The 19,539-nt window shown below is 43.4% G+C and overlaps 1 protein-coding gene across 2 annotated transcripts; it reads right to left on the bottom strand.

The window, feature by feature from the left end:
- Positions 1-854: 854 nt before the first annotated feature.
- Positions 855-13,136, bottom strand: LOC132669946 (homeobox protein SIX4). 2 transcript variants are annotated; one of them, XM_060619975.3, is made up of 4 exons: positions 13,068-13,136; positions 12,015-12,859; positions 8,593-9,278; positions 855-5,203 (listed from the first exon to the last, which is right to left on the bottom strand). In XM_060619975.3, the coding sequence occupies exons 1-4, from the start codon at positions 13,068-13,070 to the stop codon at positions 4,407-4,409; spliced, it is 2,331 nt and encodes a 776-aa protein (XP_060475958.3). In that variant the 5' UTR covers positions 13,071-13,136; the 3' UTR covers positions 855-4,406. The 2 variants fall into 2 exon arrangements, with proteins under 2 accessions (XP_060475958.3, XP_060475957.3); XM_060619974.3 differs by lacking the exon at positions 13,068-13,136 and having other exon boundaries at positions 12,015-13,003.
- Positions 13,137-19,539: the final 6,403 nt, after the last annotated feature.

The raw sequence follows: 19,539 nt of genomic DNA on the forward strand, positions 1-19,539 counted from the left end.
AATTCCCCGTGAGGGGTTTTATTTGGTTTGCTAGATTCTGCAGAGCCACAAATGTTTGAAGTACTTATGTGACCTGTCAAGTGTTCTAAAATATTTGTTTCGTTAAGGTGTTATAAAATGTAATTACTCCACAATACTCTGATCCTATACTCAGTGAGACACTGTTCGCTGTAACTGGCTTAACTACACATAACATTACTAAAGAAATGAAGTGAATGACAAGAATATAACAAAGTCTAGACATATCTGAAACTAATTTGATGGCTTTAACTAGTTTTGGAATACAATTGTACAGTTGGTCCAATCTCCTTTATCCAAACTCCTCTTCATTTCAGTGTGGGAGGCATACAGAATCAGAGGTCATGTAATTTTAAAAGTAGGATCAAACTGTAGCAGGGCCAAGTCATTTACATACTCAGTGGCGCAGTTGTGTCCATAACTTTATGCCAAACCACTGGTGGACCCCACTGCAGTGGAACCAGACTTTGGCTAATGGGAATGCTTTAAAGATGGATTATATCGAGCTCTTCCAGTAAGATTGGTCATGGAAAGGTCTTTGGATCATTGAATTTAATTCCACTATACCTTATAGAGAATGAGGGTCAGATTTTGGAACACCTCGATGAATAAGACACATTCCTTTCCTTTAAGGAAGATGAAATCTAATTTAGCTCTGAGTATGAAGTACAATTAAGTGAATTGCATAATTTTATACAAAGACCAATAGAGATTGTTCTAAAGTGACTCCTATTGTCCTTGTACCTGCCAGCCTATGAAATGTTTGTGTGGGTTTTTGTTTTTCCCTCCTGTTCTCTGTTTTTCCAGGGATAAATAACTTTTTAAACACAGGTATGTATAAATATAAAGTTTATTTAGCATAGTGTTTAGAAAAATAAGTTCACATCATTTCAGAAAACAAATAAAACACTTAATTGTCCAGGCATAAACCCCTATTACAGTACAACATACATACTTTAGATCTCTTTGGTTGGGTAATTAAGCACAGAAATGTTCTGGGACATGCTCTGTGTGCCATCACCTAACAGTGCAGTAGAGACTCTGTTACCCCACCCCATGATATACATTCTGTATAGATTTTCTCTTTGTGTAAGGCACAGTAAAACCATATTGAGTATATAACTGGTCTCCTCTAAACATACAGTACATGCAACAAAAGAACAAAAATTGAGAACCCTGAAAGCCAAGAGAGTCACATGCTACATAATTTTGATTAATAAAATGTACTGTGATATTAAATTAACATGAAATGTATCAACTAGATACAAAGTAACTGTTAGGCTCTATCATCTAAGTTCTAGGAAGACTTTGAAACATCTTTTGTAAAATGTAATTCTTTTCCCCCAAAATTTCCTGAATTATTTATGTTTTTATGATGAGATGATCTGTCAAAAACATTGTAAAAGAATGAAGAACTTCTGGCTATGTACTAATGCACACTTGCCTAACATGTAGCAGGGCAGGCTTCAACACATGCCCAGTAATCCAACTTTTGACATGCAAAATGCAAGGGCATATACAGGGAGATTTAAGGTCAGTGTGCAATTTAACTACGAATTTTTATCTATGGCTATAACGTCTACCTGCCTTTCATAACACAAGAAAGGCACTGAAACGTGTACAATTCAGTCTTTTCATTACTATAAATATACATGAGCTATAAAACACTACAACACAGGTGTTCTTGCTTGATTGAGGAACAAATGCACCTTCTCTTTAATTGATAAAACTGGTCTTTACTAGATGTAACTAAGAGCTAAATGCCAAATTCTGGCGGATAGAGTGCATAGATAGCCTCACACCAAAAATCCCACAGCCAGCAGCAGGGGTTGGGGTTTGCAGGGAGAGTTTTTACCCTTATTCTGATTCCTCTTTGGGGATCATTTGAGGGTCATTTGCAGCATCTTCAAGCATTGGTTTATGTAAGAGAAATTCTGCCACATGAACTCCAAGGGTTCTGAGACTGGCCCTTGGTATTGCAAAAAACATTTGCAATTCTGTGCAAGGAGATCATGGGGTTTATCTTATTTCATTCACATATGTATGGGCTATACACCAACTGGCCCTTATTTTACTGAAGTATAGAAAAGAACAATAAGTTCTTTATAATGTGCATTGATTCTTACCTGGTATATTGTGTAGCTACCTGGAGTAATTGTAGGGGTATAATTACATCAAGTTGGGAATATGAATGGGTTTCCTAGGTAAGTCTTAAGTTTTGTGCTATTTTTCCTTTTTCTTAAGGGAAAAAAAGAGGAAGAACTGTGAATAAACAGAGGCTTATTATATTTTTGGAAGACATATGAAACTTTTCCAGTTATATATAAAATATATATAACTTTTTAAACCTTCCCATCTCCCTGATTAGATGGGTATTTTAAAATAATGAACAAAAAATTCTGAATATCTGCAGCCATCAAGTGGAAAAACATCATTTTCATGTAAACTACACTACAGAACCATATAATTAATCTCAGTAACATGATCAGCACACACTTAAAGAAAAAAACAAGCTGTATAAGTAGTGATGGAGTGGAAGAGAACTCGAAAACACCTGACTTTGTAAAAAAAAAAAAAAAAAGACAACTGTAGTTTCAGCAGTTTAAGAACATTCACTAATTCCATGAAGAAGGTGGGATCTGAGTTCTCTAATGAAACAATTGGATAGGGCTCTTCATCTATGCCTGCAAGTTCCATTTGCAGTAACAACCAAGGGTAAGTAATCTACGGCCCTTATGCCACATGCTCAGCAGATGGGCACGTAGAGATCAAGAGTACGCTCTTCATTCTGATCTTGAAGACAGCAAGATTGGTAATATCTTTTATGTTCAACAACTTTAAGTCATCTCTGAAGAGATCATTTTCTCACATTTCTTGCTTTGCACACACCAGAGACTTTACTCACTACATAAATTTGCATCATTCCATCTTGTGTTCAGTCCTGATAAAACCTATAACCACAGCTCACAACATGATCAAGCAAGCTTCTTAAAGAAACCCCAAAAGATTGACCTTTGAACAAGACATGATAACATAGTGCAAATAATAGTTGTATGTCATAATGTAACAACTGATTCAAAACACGTAGAACTAAGTTTCACCAGGACAGAGTTTTGCTCAAGAGAACTTAGGTATTCTTTGTTTAGTTTAAAATGGTTTTTATAGTCTACAGAATTCATTTTACATGGTAATCTATGATTGGTATTTCATTGTAATGAAAAGCATCAACAATAATTAGTTGTTCATCAATTTGCATCATAAACATACATAATCACATAAGTGAAACTTAACTTCTTCAGATTTAAAGCAACTTTGTGGTGAAAATAACCCTGTTGGATAGAAAGAGCCATCAGTGCTTCTGTTGACACTTCTGTACCTTAGTAAGAATAATAAAAAGGCCACAAGGTAAAAAGGCACATAGAATTCTATAGAAAAAATATTCAAATGAATCAGAAAGTTGCTAAATAAAGAACAAGATGTGAAAAAAAGTACCAAAATTCCAATATTGGGAGTTAGATTGCCTGTTTCAGTGTTATTAATAATGACCCTAATAGACTCCTGATAAAAATCATTACTTTTAAAATCCTACAAAAAGTAAAACTTTGTTGGAAATAACTATGTTCACTTCCTGTTCAAACAATAAAAATAAATTAAACAGTAAGAAAACATTTTTTCAGTTCATAGTGTCTGAAGTAGAAGAGAAACATATACAGCATAAATAAAATTCACTGTAATTCCTCAAATCCTTGCTTATAGGACTAATATATTTACACTCATACTGAAGTTTGTTTCAGAGTTTTTAGTGGAGTTGCAAACTTTCTCAGCCCCACTGGACTATTAGCAAGCACATTTGGAAATGTGTAGAGAGAGACAAACCAAGACTTTCACAAAAATATTGAGAAACAGAAATGTATATATTCAAAAAATAAACCCTTAGAATAGTATGGAGTACCATGTATGCTTCTTAACCTCATCAATGCCCGTGGAGTGAAAGTAAACAAAAATAACCGTACTGTTTCTAATGCCGATGTCAGGTGGACACAGTTTTAAAGAACTATCAAGTTCCATTTAACCTTAGAGTTATATTAAGTCAGCCAAATGACACACTTTGACTTGATATATTTCATCTTGTTCCTTTGTCTCCATCTATTTAAAAGAGAACATATGTGAACAAAAAGGCTGCAGCAACGCAGTTCTACTCCTGTATATTTAACTGTGATCTTCATGCAGATCAATCCAAAGTCTCTTGAATTCATTTACTCACAAAACTAGTGTTTTCCCTGTAAATGGGAAAATGCCTTATGTCCTCAGGGCTTCGTGAAAAGATCTGCCTGCTGATGCCAAAAAAGAAAAAAAAAAAAAAGTAAAGAGAGAAAGAGAAGTCAAGTTTATAAGTCTTGCATATCTTCATCCAATTGGACGGTTTGGAGCTTGGCAAGCTCTTTTTTGTCTGTTTCCAGGTCTTCACAGACAGTCTCAACCATGCCCTCTAGGACATACTTGGATTTTGAGTCCAGCATCATTAAGTTGCTTGTGGCTTTGCCCTCAGAATTTGTTAAGAAATTCTCTTTTATATTAGCTACTGATTGCAGAACTAAACGATGTTCTCTGACGAAATCCTGGTGTACTGCTGGGGAGGGGTGACCCACCTGGTCCTCAGGTGTAGGAACAATTTCCCCAAGGGCACCCTGGGTCATAGGGACTGACAATAGATCTTGACCAGTAATAAGGGAGCAGTTCTGAAGAGTTGCATAGTTAGTGTTGCTGACAGATGTCACAGTAGATTTGCTTGCCACAGGTGCAGACATTGGCTGGCTATCAGCAATGTCAGGGTTTAGCTCGGTGGGATTTAGCAAGGTAGGGGGAGTCAGGGAAAAATTGTGAGTTGGGGATACATTAACTAATGAGGAGGCCAGGGGATGGAGGCCACTCCCCGAGATATTTTCAGAAGACAGGTTTGCATTTATTTGTGCATTCTGATTGACAGGCATCAACTGAGAAAATACCAGGCTCCTCTCCAAGCCCTCCTGTTTAACAGATCCTATAGTCTGGCCTGAATTAGGGACAGTGTATACCACTGCACTGGGAGCAAGAGAGCTCAAGAAAACCTTTCCTTGCTGGACTGTGGTGGACTCACTTGTAAATGTGCTCCCATCTGAAGTGCTTGAATTTACTGAAATGTTGCCTAAAAAAAAAAAAAAAAAAAGAAAAGAAAGTACAGATTATCGCTGATAGAACTGATAGGGAAAGAAAAAAAGACTTTTTGACACACACGATTTTTCTCAGGTTCAGTAGAATCACCTTGAGCACTCAAAACTACAGATTCCCAGGCTCTACTCCTGAGACTCTGACTCAGTAAGTCTGAGAACAGGTGTATTTCAAATTCCCTAGTAATGCTGATGACATAGCGGGAGTGAGAAGTACTGGTTTAGAAACAAAGTATGAAAAAAATGTTTTTCCAAGTTCTAATTTCAGTCAAGTTTCCGGTTCATTATTACCAACTTGATTTCTCTCAATCAGTTGATAGTTGTAGCCAGTTCTGCCAGTTAGAACTAGGAAACACAAATGCAAAATAAAATGCCTTTGTTTGGAACAAGTTCAGTAACTGACATAAATGGAAAAGTAGAAAATAGCCATAAAATGAGTTGCCCTGGGGCTTGAAGTTAACCATATAAACCTGTACAGACACGTTGCAAACTTTCACCAAACTAACCATAAGTATCAAGTCAACAGAACGTTCAAGAGTTCTTTTTTCTTTTGTTATGCCAGTTCTGAATTTTCAGTGTTGCAGTTGATAGGAAGAATTAATGATAATAATAAACTGTACTTTTAAAAACACAGATTAACATGAATAACTAGAGCCAATGCTTCTCTGAAACGTTTATATCTTAAGGCTCTCACTAGAATGGTCTACAGAGACCAGAAACAGGAAAAAAACCAAACCAAAACAAAAAACCCCCCAAAACATAAGTAGAATGCTGAGAAGTTCAAAATCAGGTAACTCAGACAATGCAGACGAATTAAAGCCTTCCCCTCCCTCCTATCATCAAATAAAACCCTTTTCTTTTGGAGTCTTTACATAGGCCCAGTGAAATGATGGCAATTATCTTGCCAATGTAAGAAAGGTAGACTTGAGGGAATTTTGTGACAGGATTATTCAGATGGGTTGTTTACCCTGATCTTGAATTAGATGTTCAGTAAATTATTATTTTGAGAAGATAGCCCAACGTTAAAAGTAATTCTCCCAAAACATTTCTCTTCTTGAATTAGAAAAATTGTGATTATATTACTACCTGTATTGATAAATAAATGTTACTGGGTTGTTTTTTTATATCTTCCACTTTTTAAGCACCTTAAATGCAAAGGAATATCTTCAAACAAACTAAAACTGTATTTAAACTTTAAATGTAACCACTAGAAAGTATTTGTCACGGAAATACTGGTGTTAAAAAAAAAAAATTTTTTTGTGTATGTTTGGGTTCTTCGCTGACATGAATGTTTGTTCCAGGCCAAACAAATGAAATGAATCTGACTTAAGTATACTTTAAAATTCTTGTTGGCTGCTAAACTGTAACAAAAAACATCTGAAATAGATGTTTATTTTGTTATATGTATATATTTGTGAAATTGTTTGCCTGTGTATAGGTGAACAAAACGATAGTTATTTTTTGAGAGAACCATATATGATATGATAGGACATTTCCTCCAACAGCTATTAAATATAAATAAAACAATATCTTTGAATGTGTAAAAATTATAACACACAGAAATGAAGGAGGAAAAGCAGATGTGATCTAAAACTTGATATGTAAGTATAACTGCACTTGAATTATAATAAATTTAATAATAATTTCAAAATTAGTTAAAAAAATTCAAATGAAACAGGACATAGGTGCAAAGTATAACTTTGTAATGATGGTAAGGGAAAAAAAACACCCTTGTTTTCTCAGATTATGAAGTGAGTAAAAGATATAGATATTCTGCTTTTCCATATAAATCCTAACTACTAAAAGATAATCTATCCTGTCTACACATTTTAAGGCAAGGCTGAGTATCTGTTTTTGAGAAAGGCTGAATCCCCAAATGCTTTAAAGAGAATTGCAGTCCACCATTGCTATAAAAGAACGCTGCTTCCTGGACCCATCTGGTTAAACTTATGCCTTTAACTCACCCAGACAGTCCAAGGATTGACAGCTATGTCATTTGATCTTAGCTATTTTAACTGAAAATGCTTCTTCTTATTCATATTAAATGTCCCATTTTAAAAATTAGCTATTAGTTTGTAATAATTTTCTGTGGTAGCATATTTCTAGATTACACGTGAAAAGTATTTCTGCTTTTCTTCTCCCCCAATGTACATACCACACTTTTTGCTCCAACTTTTTGTCTTTAAACTGTTATCTACTGTTTGGAAATTTCCTAAAGAGAGAAGAAACCCTGTGGTTTCTTATATTTTTGTTGGAAAGTGATTTAACTTTAATCCTTTCCATAACTTGAGACAATGAAGAAATACATGGTATGCTGCAGGAGTTTTGTGTTTTCCTACCATTTTACCTGAGAATTGATGTTAGAGAAAGTTACTCAACACTTTTTCCATTAATGCCTCAAATAAGCTGAAGTGGGTCATAGTTGTGCATAAATTGAGATTTTTTTGATAAAGCCATTTTACAGGAAGTTGATCTTTAAAAGAAGACAGTTACTTATTTTACTTTCATAGAAATCTGGACATTCAGATTTGCTTACAGGAAGGCAAACCTGCATTAACATCCCCCACTCCTAAGTTTAACGCACTATGCAACCTCCATGGCCATTCTCACCATTCGTGTTTCTATGTACAAAAAATGACACAGAGCCATCCAGACTTGCTTCAAGTCAGTGAAGAAGTGGCATAACAGCCTCAGGCTTCCTGAATTCCAGATCAGTGTTCTTCAGCAAACTGCCTTTAGCAAAGCCACAAACATATACAATAAGGCTAACCCACACATTTGGTGGGGGGTGGGGGGGCAGGGAGAGTATACATGCAGAGCAACAGACACCCTATCACATACTCATCTGGTTTTCCTTTAGGTCTGATAGTTTTAATTATAGGAGGAACATGGATCAAACACAATTGATCCAGTCTTTTTAGCTTGCTCTTCTAAAACACTCCTTGGTCAGATAGAAAATGCTTAGGTAAAGTGTACACATTCGTACCAATTGCTTGACGAATTTTGTGTTCTTAGCAATATTATTAATTTTTAATCTTAAAATGTCAAGCAATGGGTTATTTTGTAAGCACCAACTGACTTATCATATTTCTATAATGGTAGAACTGGCAAGATTTGCTGTGAACTGTATTTTTCCATTCAGATGTTAGGAAAATAAAAGCCCGTCTCCATGATGCCAGGGAACCAACCAGACTGGATATTACATGGGTGTTGTGAAGGAGAAACAAATCAAGGCTCTTCTGCAGCTGTGGCAGCCAATAAGGTACCTGAACAGTAACATCAATCTACAGCTCTCACCAAATGTGTCATTTACAGCAGCTGGCTAAAACATTCACTAGTGCATTATGGTACCGAATGAAACTTTTACCTTGTGAAGCTGCTACTGAAACAGAAGGCAGCTGCAGTGGAGAGAATCCAATGCTCCCATTAAGGAACTGGCTGTTTGCTCCGGAATTGGGGATCTGGACAATGCCATACTGGTTAATTTGCACTGGTGTAGTAAAAGTCACCACAGAGCCTCCATCTTGGGAAGCCACTGTTTGAATGCCTTCTCTTTTTACCTCAGTGCTGGGTATCAGCCCTGGGAATGACACAGGGGCACTGGGGCTGTAGGAAGTGGTGGCTGCGGAGTTAGCTGAAGAACTCTGGAGGACTTTGAATTCCTTCACATCCTGGGAGGTAGACCCCAGTATGTCACTCATGGATATACCATTGCTCACAATGTTTGATGCAATTTTTGGTGGGTTCAGTGACACTGTCTGTGTATTTCCCACATTTAATCCATTAAGGATAACTCCATTGGGTCCCTGAATGAAAGAATTACCATTAAGAAAGACAGGTGAAGTACTTGGTACCAAGCTTCCATTCAACAAAACTCCAGAAGAGCTTAATGATATCTTAGCATTTCCAATTTGCTGCATATATACTGGCTCCATGTGACTGGAAAGGCTGAGGTTGGTGACACTATCCGATGAACTGGAGAGTGGATGAGGAGACAAGTCCTCATGGCCCTTGCTGGATTCATCTTCAGTGCTGGGATTGCCATCTGACTCACTGCAGAGAAGGGGAAATCAAGACATTCAGAAGGTCAGAGGGATGACATTCTACCTAGTGCCATTTGTTTAGAAAACCAACCTCTAACCCCATTAAAGGCAATATTTTAGGAAAGCAGAGCAGGAAGTCTTTAGTCTTGTTTAAGTTATGAGGCCTTTCAGCAGATTCTAACCATAAAGACAGAGAACGTGGGAAGATAAACTCTCCTATCCCAATCATTTTACCAATAATAAATTCAGGGAAAGTCCAGAGATCTGGAAGATGTAAATTCAGCTAATAGGATTTTCATAAGAATTATATATACGTTTTCATAGTACTGAAGTTATTCCTTCCTGTTAAATTATGCTGCTACCTATACCACGGGGGGGGGGGGGGGGACCTCACTAGATGAGGCAGTCAGTCTTTCCTATTAGGAACGCCTTCCCCTCCCTTCAAACCAATTCCGATTAGTGTGATTTTGGAAGTAAATGAAACTGCCGAAGGAGCAGGAGGTGGGAAGTGTTCAGTTTTGTTTGCCAGTTAGTTAACAAGAGATCATTTTCTCACCTGCTCCCAAACTTCTACTCCACCAGACTGACAACTCTCTCATTCAACAAAGTGGCTGTCCTTGATGTAGGAAAGGCACTTTCAACCCAAGAACTGTTATGTGCAGTCGCCTTTGAATCCAAAAGAAGCCATAGGGGCCTATTTAACATACACCATCCAGTGCCCTGGTGAGGTGGGAGGGAAAGGGTGTGGGTCACTCAGCAGCCTTGTAACCATCAGACCCCTTCCCCAGCACCCTCAGTCCTTCTGCTCCAGACAGGACTGGGTTCCTCAGCTCCCCGACTTGGGAGGAAACGCCAAATCCGGGTGAAGGGTGGTGATAGGGTTTCCCATTTGGACTGAGGCTGGGCGGGGTGGGGAGAAAGGGGCAGTTAGCTGCAGTTTGGAAGCTTGGTGCGACTTGGCCCTGTAGAGGATCCCCATCCCTGCAGTGCCCGGCGGTCGGTTCGCTTTCATGCGGAGGGGAGGGGATTACCCGGGCTTTGGGCTGCGGGGCCAGGAGCGCAGAAAGCGCTTTGATTTACGAGCTGAGGCTGAGCCGCCGTCGCCGTCTGCGAGGGTGACTCACCAGGGGTGCGGGTGGGAGGTAGATCCGGAGAGGGGCCTAAACCAGGCAACTGGGCCGGGGGCGGGGGTGTGGGGTTGTGGGGGGGGGGGGGCGGGGAGGCGCGCAGCCGGCAGAGTGCGGCTGGGGAGAGGAACGCGCCCAGCCGGGGAGCGCAGGCTGCAGGGCAGCTGGCCTGAGCGCCACGCCCGCTCCCCACCCCCTGCCTCTGGCCCCGAGGATTCCGACGGGGCTCCAAGCGATGGGATCCGCGGCCACAAGCAGGCGCGGGGTCACCAACGTGCCTCTTCTGGGTGTCCCCGCAAGTCTGCGGAAGGATGCACGCAGGTCGCAGTGCGCGTTTTGTTTTGGTTACCGGGAGGCACGGCTCGGACACAGCGCCTCCCTCCCTGCCTTGGGCGAGGAGCTCCGGAGCCTTCGGGCCCCGGCGGGGGTGCAGGGACAGGAGCGGCAAGGGCGGGCCGCGGCGGGTGATCACCTTCGCTCGGCCGGGGCGGGCTTCCCGGCTCCCAAATTCCTTCCCTGGGCAGAACCTTCGAGCTGCTTTGGGTTCTTTCTGTCTTATGCCCGCGTGGCTTGGAGACACCATCTCTCCAGGCGACCTTCTCCTTAGTTCGCTCAACAATACACAAAACACTCCAGGTGTCTGACTCGAAAGGACGCACAATAGAGGTGGAAAACCCGATCTTTCCCACCAGTTGGGGTCAAAAACCCTGCCAGTCAAAAAGTTGAAACCCGCCAGGGTGGGCGCTCAAGAAGGTGTGGAGCTGATAGCGCCCCCACCCCTAACCGCTGTCCCAGGAGGGAGCCACGCAGGGTTGGGGGGCCGAGGAAGCAAGCCCTCCAGCCTTACTGCCCCGGCGGCGCTGAAATCCGATCCGAAGGAGTTCAGAATCAGGTTTCAAAACACGGCAGAGCCCAGCCGCACCAACACCCCACGTTGCCGCGGCCACGAACAGAACCACAGCGGGCAGGGTGAATGATTAACTCTGTCACATAAAACCTCGACGTCCCCAACCCCCCTTCTGAAACGCCAGCCCCCATCGACACTCTCCAGCGTCCAGAGCGGCCACCGCGACCTCCAGCGCAGGCCTGGGGCGGGGAGAGGGGCAGCCGAGCCGCGGAGAGGGCGGTCAAGGAGCGCGTGCACGCGCCGGGACGGTGAGACCCGGTGGAGGTGCAGACCCCGGCCCGCCCTGGCAGCCTCGGTGGGCCTCGGGCGGCAACGAGGGCTGCCTTTCCGGCGCCTACACACTACACACGCTCCTGCGCCCCTCCAGACCCCGGGAGAGAGTGGCAACTTCAAAGCCAGCGGGATGGGGGTGGGAAACTGGGCGGCAGTGACCAGCCGAGGTGGGGGCGGGGACTGAGACCTAGGCGGGCGACCAGAAACTTCTGGGGGGAGGAGGGGGAGGGGGAGGAGGAGGAGGGAGATTCCCCCGCCTCTCGCCACCGCCGTCCCCCCCTTCTCCGGGTCGGGGAGAGGTGGGGGGCGGGGAGAGGTGGGCAGCCGGACCAGGCTGGTGGGGAAGGTAAGCGCCATGTTTGCGAGCACTTGGAGGAAAAGAAAGCTGGGAAGGGGGTGGGGGAGAGGAAGGGGGAGGAGGAGGAAAGTTGGCGCTCACCTTTTGGACTGGGTCTCTGAGGGGTTCCGATCGCGCTGCCGGCGGTTCTTGAACCAGTTGCTGACCTGGGTGAGGGAGAGGCCGGTGATCTTGGCCAGGTGCCGCTTCTCGGCGGGCGAAGGGTAGCGATTCTGCTTGTAGAGCTCCTTGAGCGCGTTGCGCGACTTCTCCTTGAAACAATACACCGTCTCCTCGCCGTCCCAGATGGTGCGGGGCAGGGGGAATTTCCTGCGCAGCCGGTACTTGTCCACGGCGCCCAGTGGCCGGCCGCGGGCTCGCTCGGCCTCGGTGTAGCGCGCCTTGTACCAGAGCTGCTGCAGCAGCGGGTGGTTAGCCGACTCGAAGCTGTGGCTCTCGAGGATGCTGTAGAGCTCGGGGTAGATGCCCTGGTGGAAGGCCACCAGCGCCCGCGCCTTCAGCAGGCTCTCATTGCCACGTAGCAGGTCGCTCTGGGGCAGGGACCACAGGAACCGGGCCAGGCGGTCCAGGTTGCCCCCCTGCTGCAGCGCCTCGCACACGCAGGCGACATGGTCGGGCGAGAAGGCCAGTGGGGTCTGCGCGGCGGCGGCGACGGCGACGGCGGCCGCGGCGTGGTGGTGCCTGCCCAGAAGTTCCGAGTGGAGTTGTACCTGATCCGCCGCCGCGGCCGCCGCTGCCCCTTCCTCTCCGCTCACCCTGGCGGCGGCGGCCGCGGCGTCCCCCGGCTCCAGGGGGAAAGGGGCTGGAGCCGGGGGGCTCAGCCCCGCCGCCGCCGCCGCGCCCCCCGCCACTTCTCGGGGCGCCTCCTGCCCTTCCGAGGCGCTTTCCATCCCATTCTCCTGCTTGATGTCCGCCGCACTTGCGATCTGCCCGGTGGGGGAGGAAGAGGACATTTTTTGTTGTTTATTTTCCTCCCTCCCTCACTCCCTCGCACTCTTTTCCTCTTTCTTTCCCCCTCTCTTACTCCTCCTTCTTCGTCTCCCTCCCTCCTCCCCCCCTCCGGAAAGCCCACTCCCTCCCGCCCGGTTTCGGCTGGATCTGGCCGATCAGGTTTCCCCCCGGCCACGCAGTCACCATTAAGATAGCTGCTAGAGCAAAGTAGTGTAAAAGGATAGCTGCTTTCTGCCGTTCCCCCAACGTGACTCCTCGGGTTGCTGCATACTATATGGCACTGGCGGCCCGGCCGGCCCGGCCGCGCCACCTCATTGGCTATTTCACATTCAGAGGGAGGAGGAGACACCGTTTCTATCCCTGTCGATCACCCGCCTCGCACTCCACCCCTTGCCTTTCCTTCTCCCCTGACCCCCAGGCACCTATACCTGAAGGGAAACACCGACATTCTTTTTAGACCGTGCTCCTGGGCGGGAAATTACCTAATGTGGCCTGAAAACTGGACAAGAGACTCTTTCAAAGAGAGTCCTCAGGATTCCAGCGGGAGGATTAATTGTGTGGCCTTAAGGTCCGGACGCTAAACTCTTAACAAAGAGACCACCGTCAAGCATCCAGGTGACAAAATTTCAAAGGAGACAATTCAGAAGCTTCTCTATGTCCCTAGTCCCCTTTCCCTCCCTTTGAGAGATGTCTTTGTCAAGGATTTTGTATTCAAAAGGGTCCAAAATAGAATGTCACTAGGGAATGTTCCCAGGGGGAAACATTTATGGTAAATTAAAAAGGGGAAAGTGCTTGAAAATCTTAAAATAAGCTGTATAAATAGCCCACGGAGGAGACAAAAACAAGAAGACTTCAAAAAGCATTTAACCTTGACTCACCTGGAGAGCTGGCAACACAACTGTGTTCAACACGGTGCAACTAAGCATATAGAGTATTGAATCAGTGTGCTTAGCTCAGTGAGTAGGGTAAGGTGGAAGAGACTTAAGCTTTAGGTTGTTATAAAGCATGAACATTTAAGTATTCTGTATGAACGTATTTTCTGTAAGTGTGTGTATAGTTCTCTGAAGGTGACACTCCTCCATTCTAAGTGCAGGTGTCTTCCAGATCAGTGCAGGATCAGCAGCCCTTTCAACAGCATAGACAGATGGAAGGCTGCCCTCTGGTTTGAGGTGAAATGCCTGGGGGTGGAGTCGACTGCTGTTTGCAGTTATGTCTCTTTCTTGGTTTGCATGAGATCTTAACTCAAAAAAGGATGAACCCACCTCTGCTTCTCTGATTTCTGTGGGTCAGTTAGGGCCACCTGCTGATGCTCTTTCTCAAAATCCAACACTTTAATGACATCATCCTAACATCATCCTTCACGGTGGCCTTCTGTTGTTTCTGCTTCCCAGTTACCCAAAACTGCCTATTTCGGCATATTATAAAGCAGCTGTTTAGGTTACCTGCTGTCATGATCAACTCGGTGAGGTTTTCTTTTTCGTGAACAGGCTGCATTTTATTGCTGGTCAACCAAGATGTCATTTGATTTTGGACTTGACTTGCTTTTGTACTACCCTGATGAAGCCAGCACTGATGTCTCTGGTTGATTTGCAATTCATAGTCATAGAAAAGACCATGTGTTTTCACCCCATTGGAAATATCCAGTTAGGTATCCAGCTTTAGGACAATATCCGAGGTACATAACTTCCTTGAATTTTAAAAAATATGCTTTTTGTTTTAGAATAATTTTTACTTACAGAAAACTCACAAAAGAGTATGGAGAGTTCCCACCTACTCTTTACCCGGTTTTCCCTAATGTTAATTAACATTTGAGATTACAATGATATATTTCTCCAAACAAATTAACATTGGTGCGATATTATTAACTAAACTGTAGACTTTCTTTGGATTCACCAATTTTTCCATTGATGTCTGTCTTCTGTTTCATAATCCAATCCAGAATACCACATGGCATTTTGCTCCTTGAATTGTTAAAGCATATTTATCAGAGCAAAGTAGACAGGATATAGTATGGTTTAGTGGAAAAAATGTGGACTTGGGGATCAGCTAGCTAGACATAGGCTTAATCCCAGTTCTGCCATTTATTAGCGACTTGAGTATGAAAAGTGCCTGGGATTGTTGTGAGGATTAAATGAGATAAGATGTGCCGTAAAGCAACTGGCATGTAATTAATCTCTGCTAAATGTTTGTTATCTTCTTCCTGATAGTGCAAAGTAGTAAACTTTTCAGTTTTATGTATCTAGTGAAAATTAATTTGACTATATTATAGGGCGATCCAAGGTCAGGTCATAGGAATCTTCTTCAGGCTTATTATCAACTAAATATAGTTCATTTATTTGGAAAACTATGTATTGGGTTTTTGCATGTCTTCTGAGTATGTCCTTTGCTTCCAGAGCACCAAGTGCAATAGATTATGTAGAAGCAGCAGTGGCCTTTATGAATTTGCAGTCTATAGCTACATTGGTATTCTATAGCTCCAGGAGGAGATTCCTGTAGAACCAGAAGTGAAATGCAACACCGGGCTCTGGATTCCTTTAGCAGGCTAAGCCCCAGGCTCATTCTGGCAGCAATTCAAAGTGGGACCGGAAGTCCTGGACTCAAACTTCGGAATGGAACACCAGACTTCAGGGTGTATGGAGTTCATCTCAGAGCACTGGTTTCAAATGATTTGTAAAATTGATGAATACTTCTACTTCCTTTGTCTGCCATGCTGTAAACACTGAGTCTGCAGTACTGATGTGCAGCCTAAAGCAGTGTTGTGATTTGGGAAAACAATTGAGGCTGGGCTTGTGTGAAGGTGAAAACCAACCTGCTTGTTTCCATATCTTTGCCTTCCTGCCTGAAGGTAGTGATGAGAGCATATGGAAATCTTTTGCCATTTTAGTCTATTGAAGAAAATCTGGCTCAGCACAAAATTTTACACTTTGCTTAAATATATTTTATGGTGTTGCCACCAAGAGCAGAGATGTTCTTTTTCAAGGCTGACTTTGGCCGCCTTGATAGGCGGATAAAGGGAAGGCCTACATAACTGTGTTTTGGTAGGTTCTTCCTATTTCCAAAGCTTATGTACTGGTACTGTTGAGGAACTAGGTTGCAAAGTAATCTCCCAGGTACCGGAGGTGTTCTATTGTTATTTAGTTATCAATGGTTGATGATATGTAGTCAACATTTCTGAAGGATCATTCATTTGCCAAATATTTATGGAGTCCTGATTAATAACAGGTATTGGATTAGGTACTGAAGGATAGCAAGATGAATATATTGAGGTCTCTGACCCTGAGGAGCTTAAAATATGGTGGGAGAGATAAGACACATCCATTAGGAAATACAACAGAGTATGGGAGTGGTGAGGATAAAGAGACTAATTTTGGGAGGCCAAGGGCAATGGGGAATGGATTTTTAGCTGGGCCTTTAAGGACAAGAATTTTGAGAGGACAAGGATAGAGCTCACTAGAGGAAGATTGAATGAAATGAGTAAAGCATGGAGCCATGAAGGTATGTGGTATATTTCTGAATATATTGAGTAATTCAGCATGTCTGTGTTGTGGGGTTTATGTAAGTGTGTGGTGGGAGATTAGCTTAAAGGGCAGGTTGGAGATAGATTATGAAGGTCTTTGAATGGAACGCTCAGTTTGCAGTGGTGCTCACGGTGGTTTGTGTACACAGTAGTCCGTGTGTAATATCATGGTCATGGTTGATTAGCCCAGGGATGGACACTTTCCCCAAACCAAAACATTCAGAATCCTCTTCTGGGGTTTTTCAAATTTTCATGAAGAAAAAAAGTTAAGGCTGGGAGAGGGAGCCTTGGATATAATGCTTGGGACTTAGTAACCAAGCTATCTGCCTGTGGAGGATGCAGATGAGCAGTAGGTAGGAGGGGACCTAGTGAGTCTCATGGGTGGTAGTGGAGGGAGAAGAGCCTGGCAGAGACTGAGTGAGTGCCAGGTTCTAGTCATCTCCCAGGTGTAGCAGCATTCTTGCCGTTTTTGTGGTGATATGGATTTCCCCGAGGAGCCAGAAAGGCCGCTTGGACTGGACTCAGCAGAAGGATGAATTTATTGGAACATAATATCAAACAACGTGAAAAACAGGAACGCAACTGGTTGTGCTTAGAGACCTGCTGTCTCATTTCACCTGCCTCTTTCAAGTTAGTCTTTCCAAGGGGCTTTCCCCAGAAAGTTGGAACCAGGGCTCCCCGTAGTTCTTAATTCACACTTTCTAGCCCTGTTAAAGAGGTTCTACTGTTTTCCCTTTACTGCCAGTTTGAAAAATATAAGGAGGATCTCTGGTTGTTCCAGTAAGGGTTATGTGTCAACCCCTAGGCCAGAGAGTCCGGATTGTGATTAGCAGGTACATTAAGAACCACTGAAGCCTGTGGGGGATGAGTTGTTTTCCATAAGAAGGGGGAGGGATGCTATCTTTAGTCTTGAGACAAAACCATAAATGTCCCCTAAGGATGGGGAAAGCCCAGCCTGGGTCCTTGGGGCTGGGAAAGAGGGTCTGCAAGAGAGAAACACTGCCCCAAGGAGGTAGAATCTACTGAGATGGGAATGCTAGAGGAAGAACAGATTTGGGAAGAGAAATAATGGGCCAGTTGGTCCACTGTTGGGATGCTGCTGTTTTTTTAAAAAAATATTTATTTATTTTTTGGGAGAGTGCAAGCGGGGGGGGGGGTGCAGAGAGAGGGGAACAGAAGATCTGAAGCGGGCTCTGGGCTGACAGGCTGATGGCAGCTAGCCCGATGTGGGGCTCGAACTCCTGAACCGGGAGATCATGACCTGAGCCAAAGCCGGGCATTCAACCAGCTGGGCTACCCAGGTGCCTCATGGGATGCTGCTGTTTTAAGACATGTAGGAAACCTGATTGTTTAGTGGGTTTTACAAAGACTGAAGTTCCATTTGAATCAGAGTTCAGGTGCTGTCAGGGCTTTCTTTTTTTTTTTTTTTTAACGTTTTATCCATTTTTGAGACAGAGAGAGACAGAGCATGAACGGGGGAGGGGCAGAGAGAGAGGGAGACACAGAATCGGAAGCAGGCTCCAGGCTCTGAGCCATCAACCCAGAGCCTGACACGGGGCTCGAACCCATGGACCGCTAGATCGTGACCTGAGCTGAAGTCGGACGCTTAACCGACTGAGCCACCCAGGCGCCCCCAGGCTTTCCTCTTGAAAGCCTTCTGATCATTCTATGTTCGTGGACCCCACGAGTAATAATGGTATACATTTCAGAGTTTCTATTATGTACGAGGCATTGTAGTAGTGCCTTCATATAAGTACCTGTCAGGTATTTTAATCATTACAGCAACCCTGTGAAGCGTATTAAGTGGAAGAAAGTAACTGAGGTAAGGGAGGATAAGAAATTTGGCTCAAAAACCAGTCTGATTTAAGCGAAGGCCAGGTTCTTCCCATTTCATTGCTTCTTTTAGATACTACTACTGATGAGAATACCTATAGTACTGTTAATAATGGCTAACAGTTATTGAGCTCTTATTCTGTGCTAAGTACTTTAAATGAGATATCTCATTTAATCTTTACGTTGTCCTCAATTTATGGTTGGAAAACTGAGGCCTGAGGTCATGCAATTACAAAGTAATGAAGTCAGCACTTGAATCCAGCTCTCTTGAAGTCAGATGCCAAATCTATAAGCTCTACTTTCTACTGCCTCTAGCTTTGTGAGAATCATGCTCATCTGATAAGAGTTCCAAGTCAGCTGTTGCTACCATCCTTCTCTGATAGTAGTTTCCAACCTGGGAAGTGGATAAAGCTGGTAGCAATGTTTCCTTCCACAATCTTCAGTGCTTTCTTTGCCTTGATGTTAAGGTTTGGGCGAAAGGTAAACCAATTCACAAAGTGGTTGGGGGTCTCCTGTTCCAGGACATGATTAAAAGTGCCTTGTGGTAATAAACAATAATGCCAAATTAGTGGATGACTTCTCAATGTATTATTGCCTAAAATTTTTATTTGCTCACTGAACATATTCACTCTTTTACTGTAAGTTTCCTGTTCTATTAAAATATATTAAGATCCTAAAAGTTGTCTTTATTTTTAGAGAGCTTCACTGTGAGTCACATGACTGGTTTGGATGTGGTCTTTTTCAATAAGACAATAGCAGCATAAGCCTCCAGGTCAGCACAGCATTTGTATTGCCTATTTTAGTAAACTTATTTGATTAGCTCCTGTTAGTGAACAATGTTATGATCAAGCTGATGACATGATTTATTAGGTGAGTCCCTATGTCCATATACAAATATAAGCCCTGTGCTTATATATATATATATGTAGTGCTATATATAAGCCCTGTGGTCTGCTGGTTCCCAGATGTCATATCTAGCTGTTTGTCAGGTTCCTCCTCTTGTAACCCATGGAAATCCTAACTGTATTACCACACTGAGTTTCATACTGAGTTCACTGTTTAAAACAGTGGGAGTTGGGAGGTGGCTGGCTGGCTTGGTAGGGCACACAACTCTTAATCTTGGGGTCCTGAGTTTGAGCCCCATGTTGGGAGTGGAGCCTACTTAAAAAAAAGTGGGAGGTGGAATGTTGCTTTTTATGTTTTTATTGAAAAGAGCAAAAGTGCTATCAAAAGTTAAACTTACCATGTGTGTATATAGCTAGTATTCATTGTATGGGTTAATTTGAAAAACTTTGCATGTCTACT

This window comes from Panthera onca, chromosome B3 (genome assembly GCF_046562875.1).
Source record: "Panthera onca isolate mPanOnc1 chromosome B3, mPanOnc1 haplotype 2, whole genome shotgun sequence".
Lineage (NCBI taxonomy): Eukaryota > Metazoa > Chordata > Mammalia > Carnivora > Felidae > Panthera > Panthera onca.

Coding starts and splice junctions, on each gene's coding strand:
- LOC132669946 (XM_060619974.3), bottom strand. CDS start 12,886: ATGTCCTCTTCCTCCCCCACCGGGCAGATCGCAAGTGCGGCGGACATC. Junction 9,279..12,014: donor TCAGAGACCCAGTCCAAAAG/GTGAGCGCCAAC, acceptor CCTTCTCTGCAG/TGAGTCAGATGGCAATCCCA. Junction 5,204..8,592: donor TTCAGTAGCAGCTTCACAAG/GTAAAAGTTTCA, acceptor TTTTTTTTTTAG/GCAACATTTCAGTAAATTCA.